Source organism: Thalassophryne amazonica, chromosome 19 (assembly GCF_902500255.1).
Source record: "Thalassophryne amazonica chromosome 19, fThaAma1.1, whole genome shotgun sequence".
In the NCBI taxonomy this organism is placed as follows: Eukaryota; Metazoa; Chordata; class Actinopteri; order Batrachoidiformes; family Batrachoididae; genus Thalassophryne; species Thalassophryne amazonica.
The window spans coordinates 27,056,405-27,062,404 of record NC_047121.1 but is presented as its reverse complement, the minus strand read 5'-3'; the positions used below and the strand labels follow the sequence as shown (position 1 = coordinate 27,062,404).

Genomic DNA, 6,000 nt, shown 5'->3' with positions numbered 1-6,000 from the left:
GCCCTGTCATTTCTAACCACCTTTGGTGGTGTCTTCCATTGGGACTTAGGGACTTCTAATCTGTATGTGGCACAGATGTTCCTGTACACTATTCCTGGCACTTGGTTCTGCCTCTCAGTGTACTCTGTCCCATCTTACATCTTGCTACTATGTGCTGAACTGTCTGAAGCACATTTGTCCAGCTTGCAACTTGGGTCCTGTTGGCTGTGGTAGACTCCTGCCTCTATGAATTTGGTGCTTGCTCCTGTGCTGCCATGATCAGAGCCTTTGTGCTGTCCTTTAGACCAGCCTTTTCCAGCTTCTGGTAGGTCTTCTTGATGCCAGTCACTTCCTCTATCTGTCAAGGGTACATCCCACAGAGGTCTTCCAAGATATCTCCTCCTCCTGTTCCTTCCCACTGTCTGTCTTCAGCAGCCTGAGGTGTTCTTGTAGCAGCTGATCTCAAGGGGCCATCTTTTTGATATACGTATTCTTGGATGCTCCTTGTCTCATCCTGGATTGTCGCTCTGACATTCACTAACCCTCGCTTGCCCTCCTTCCGTTGCTCTTGGAGCCCCAGCGTACTGGACTTTGGGTGGAAACCTCTGTGCATTGTGAGGGGATTTCATGTCTTAACATCAGTGTCATCTGTCACCTCCTGTGGCCAATTTATAATCCCGGTAGGGTGTATGTATTGATGGTACAGATCTTTTTCCTACCATTGAGCTGGCTTCTTAGCACCTGCCTTACCTTCTGGAGGTATATGGTTGTGGCTGACCACCTTGCATCGTCATCATAGTTCCTATTGGCTTGTGGGATTCCAAGGTACTTGTAGCTGTCCTGTATGTCCGCTATCCTGCCTTCTGGCAACTCCACCCCCTTAATCTGGATTACCTTCCCTCTCTTTGTCACCATTCGGCCACATGTCCAATCCGAATGACATCCTGATATCCTCGCTGAAGCAATATTTTGCTTATGTTTGGCATACAGCTTGATGTCATCCATGTACAGGAGGTGGCTAATGGTTACTGCACTCCTGAATCTGTATCCGTAGCTGCTCTTTGTGATGAGTTGGCAGAGGGGCTTGAGGCTTATGCTGAACAGCAGGGACAGTACATCACCTTGGTATATTCCACACCTGATGATGATGTGCGATTGCCTTGGAGTTGGCCTCCAGTGACATCTTCCACAGTCCCACTGAGTTCCTGATGAAGGTTATCAGTGCACTGTTAGCCTTGTATAGTGCTAAGCACTCCAGTATCCATGTGTGAGGCATTGAGTCGCAGGCCTTTGTGTAGTCAATCCAGGCTGTGCTCAGGTTGGTCTGCCATTACCTGTAGCTGGATTGGGTTATTGTGACTGAGTGGTACTTATGTGATGTCTGTCTTACCACAGAGGATTGGAATGTATTTTATGTTGAAGCTGTTTTTGTATATTGCTTGATTGCCCACAGTTCTGCAGAATGGTACGCTGTGGGTTTAAAAACAAAAACAACCTTGACTCTATTCTGAAGGTGAAAGATGTGTTCTCACATACAGTGGAACTGTTGTTTTTTTTTGTTTGTTTTTTTTCTGTGGTTTTGTGTTGATGTGTGACTTCCATGTTTCTCCAGAATGCAGCAGCACAGCACCCTCTGCTGGGAAAGAGTGGGAAGAGTACATCCAGATCCGAGGTTTGGTTGAGAAGATCCGCAAGAAACAAAAGGGTGAGTACGTGGTCACACCAACCATTTAGTGTGAGAGACTGTGTTTAAGTCTAACAAATTGTTTATTCCTCCACACAAAGAAATAGTCACCAGTCAGGCTACTCTAGTCAGTAATGTCTTCTCTGAACCTTCAGCGTGTGTGTCTGTGTGCGCCTGTTTGATCCCACTTCTGTTTGCATTTGAAATTCCACACTGCTTGTTTTGGCACTGCAACTAAGAAGCACAGTTTGGTCTGTTTCAAACAGAAAGGTGGATGAGAACTGGATGTCTGTGGTACTCTTATTTTGGAGGATCCTTAAGCACTGCAGAGAGGATTTTTGTCAAACGGTTACTTATGGAGACTAGGATGAATAATATCACTTGCTTTGTGAGGTAACCAGTGGTGGGCACAGTTCCGATAACCACTAATTAGCTAAGCTAACTTTTTTGTTAGTAGATTTGCTTTTCAGATAACTTAGAAAACAATCAGTGGACCAATTAGCTTCCGCTAAATTTAGTTTTGCTAACTTTTAGTCCAGTAACATTTTTGTGCTGGCATAGTAAGTAAAGCCGAACAGTCAAAGATGTTTGTAAACCCTAATATCACACGTTAGTTCCTGTCTGTTATGTTTTGCAGCATTCAGGCAGTTGTGAGGAGCTGAGCTCATCCCGACCCCAGCAGAAGGGACCTGGCTGTTACAAAGAGAAAAAAGTCATTTGCATTCACAGCATACAGTGCCCCTGATGTGGGCAAAAAGCATAAAAAGCAAAGCAGGTTTGACCTATGGTTTGATTTATAAATCAAACTAATTCCGGATGTTTTATTGATTTTTAACTTCAACTCTGTCATTTCTACAAATTGAAAATATCACATCTATTTAGTTTTAAATTAATGCACTAATTCTGAAGGTTTGAGCATTAAAACTTAGATGCCAAAATGCTTTATGGGAAAATGAGCCTCATCACTGGTTAGTTGGTTTATTTGTAAATATGTCATTTGTTTTTCATTTGTATAAAAAAAGCATTTGCAAAACTGAAAATTCTGTGTGATTCAGCGCACCGAATGGTGACGGTGTGACAGTTGGATGCCATTTACACTCCCATCCAGTAGATGGCGGTGTCCCGTGCATTTTGGGTCAAAATACATAGAACACTGCCATCTACTTGATAGGAGTGTAAATGGCATCCAACTGTCACATGGTCGCCATTCGGTGCGCTGAATCACACTTAACAGAATTTTCAGTTTTGCAAATGCCTTTTTTTATTTAACCAATGAAAAACAAATGGCATATTTACAAATACGCATTTATTTGTAAAAACCAACACACATGATACAGTAACATTTTTTTTTTGTAACTAAACAGCCAACCAGTGATGAGGCTCATTTTCCCATAATGCCTTTTGGCATCTGTGAGTTTTAATGCTCAAACCTTCAGAATTTGTGCATTAATTTAAAACTAAAAGATATTTGTGATATTTTCACTTTGTAAAAATGACAAAGTTAACATTAATGTCAAACCATCTGGAATTAGTTTGATTTATAAATCAAACATGTCAAACCTGCTTTGCTTTTTATGCTTTTTGCCACACGTCTGGGGCAGCATATGTTGAATGTAAATGACTTTTCCTTACAGCAGTGGGCAGGGTGCACAAAGACAGAAGCTCTGACTCATTGTTGTGATTGCCTTTGATTCTATTCAGAAGCATTGGTGGTGGTTAAACTCAAACCTGGCTTGTCAGTAGATGATGGTATACTGGAGTCAGTACTAAAAGTTAGCTGTAGCTTCTGCTAATTTTTTTTTCACTTTATCGTTATAAATTAACTTTTCAGTTAGTGGATTAGTGGTTATCAAAGCTAACGTTTTGGTTAGCTGTTCCCACCACTGGGGGGAACATCATCTATGACATTCTGTCCATGTAAGATGTCTTCATGAGGATCATCCAGTGTGCAGATGCCTCAGTGTTGAGTTCCCTAGCAACTGGGACAGGCCAAGCTCACACCCACGTATCACCTGGCTGCTGCACACTGATGGTTTTTCAAGGTTGGATTGGAGCGGTGGTTGCTGATTGGAGTCCAGGGTGGTTCTGTAGGGTGGAGGGTGTGGTAGCACCAGCACGTTTTCCCACACTGGACCTCATAAAGTTGAGCTGTTTCATTATAATGGAACCAACTCTCTGCAGTCTGTGAGTGGATGGAGACAATTGCTGAGTCGGGTGAATTTTAACTAGTGTTGGTAGTTAGTCATTGTAACAGTTCAGTGCAGGTTTCAGTTTGTCGAAAAGCAGAGCTCTTAGAGCTTTTAGTCTTTCAGATAAATGAGAAGGATGAACTAAAACTTTTTGTTGGTGTAAGAAACGGTACATGAGAATGAGCTCCTGTAATTTGTCACTAAAATTGTAAATTAAACACGTAAGATTCTAATGTGATCTCAGTGGATGTTTGAACATGCTGTGAGCATTAGTAATCAGGAAAAACAAATGATTAAAAAAAAAAAAAAAAGTTGTTGGACCCTGTATCAGCCAATCCTCAATGTCAGAGGAGTCTGAATCAAACCAGAAGAGACGTACCAAAAGAAACATGAATTTTGACTTTTTTTTTCTGTCTGTATGTGTGGTCAGGTATGTCAACGGTGTTTGAGGGCAGCAGAGAGGACTACTTCCCGGACCTGATGTCTTGGGCTCAAGAGAATGGGGCATCCTGTGATGGCTTCACAGTGGCTGACTTTGGGACTGAGGGCTACGGTCTGCGAGCGTCCAAGGACGTTAAGGTGGGTTTTGTCAGTGATCGGCTGCAGCACAAATACAACTCAGACCACTGTAGGTGTACTCACAGTAACACAGGTTCAGTTAGCAATGGATAGAATGGGGAGAGCCAGCTGCTGACAACCTACACAAGACAAGGCCTTTGCATTTCATGGTGTGAGTGACATTTGACAGAAGTGGGCCTACAAAAAGTCCAACTGTGGTGGCTACTACTGTAATAATGCCTGAAGAGTAGCAAAATAGATCTAGCTGTTATTTGATCAGCTTAACATGCTACCAATGTGCGTCTGCAGTTTTTGGTCAGAACTTGACTCGTTACATCTATAATGGTTTCCTCTTCAGACGTACCAGTTGGTCAGCGTCAGGTGGCTGTTCGGTGTCTAGATCTTGTACACTTTGGTAGTTGTTAGTCTTACAGGCTAATAGTTTTCCAGCTCATGTGTGAACTAGACGCAGCGGACATCTTGTTCTTTAGGTTTTTGGTGTGCGTTTGTTTGTACAGGCAGAAGAGCTGTTCCTGTGGATTCCCAGGAGGATGCTGATGACAGTTGAGTCAGCCAAGAACTCTGTGCTCGGTAAGAATGTATGTCCGTAAGATCAAAGATCCCTTTACCTTTTCAGGAGCAAACTTTAATGCTCTATAACACATCAGAAGACAGTATCACCTACTTATAAAATATTTACCCAAAGCATGTAATTCAACTCATCATTTGTAGAACATTTACCTCAACATATTGCTGGATTTCATTTAAGAGTCGAAATCTGTAACTTTCAAATGGGTGGAGATATGTTTCAGTAGGCCACTGAAGGGTTTTTTTTTTTTTTTTTTTAGGGGAAGTTGTATTGCCCAAATGGACAAAAATTACATTTTTTTTTTTTTTAATCCAAAAGTCCCTTTGGGAGGAATATTACAGCTCTTTTTAGGGTTGGGGTTAAAGAGGCCAAAACAGTGACATAGTCAAAATATGGATTTTGACCTTTGAATATGTTTGTGCGCACTCAGTAAGCCTCATTGATCTTGTGGTATATGAATGTATGGATAGAGTTCTCCCATATTTTTCAAAGCTGAGGGCGCCACCTATAGGTGGCTCTTCAAGTCACAACTTTTGGCATTTTGGGCTACATTTGGGACCCTCCCAGGGCCTGCGCCCTGAATAAGCCTCGCTCATTTATGCCTATTTGGATACCCTGGGACAAGTTCTTTCCAAATTTGCATAAATGGCGGTTGCTTAGTTAGGGTGCATTTGCATAGGTGGCGCTCTTTATGTTAAGAACACGATATTTGGCGATTTTCATTTGGCCATATCTTGGTGCACCCCCTATGGATTTCAGTGAAACTTGTTTTATTATGTTCCTCTATATCTCTGCTATTCAGGAAGGCTTGAGGCAAAAATCACCCCCTTCTATAAACCATTCGACAGTTACAGACTATGGCTCATAAAACTGGCTGGAAAGTTTTTGTGCTAACTCGCCTGAATTTTATTTTTCAAGATATTGGTTCTAATCATTAGGTTGTTACTGAAGGCAAACTAACGTTAAAGCATTACGGCTCTTCGCATGTCACAAAACTGACA

The 6,000-nt window shown here is 42.0% G+C and overlaps 1 protein-coding gene across 1 annotated transcript in view; it reads left to right on the top strand.

Annotated features, from left to right (window-relative positions):
- The window catches only part of setd3 (SET domain containing 3, actin histidine methyltransferase), a 110,760-nt gene that overhangs the window by 28,800 nt on the left and 75,960 nt on the right, over nucleotides 1–6,000 (top strand). Inside the window, exons 3-5 of the mRNA XM_034195571.1 lie at nucleotides 1,592–1,684; nucleotides 4,283–4,431; nucleotides 4,929–5,001. Coding sequence (XP_034051462.1) covers nucleotides 1,592–1,684; nucleotides 4,283–4,431; nucleotides 4,929–5,001 — 315 coding nt within the window. The remainder of the gene's footprint in view (nucleotides 1–1,591; nucleotides 1,685–4,282; nucleotides 4,432–4,928; nucleotides 5,002–6,000) is intronic.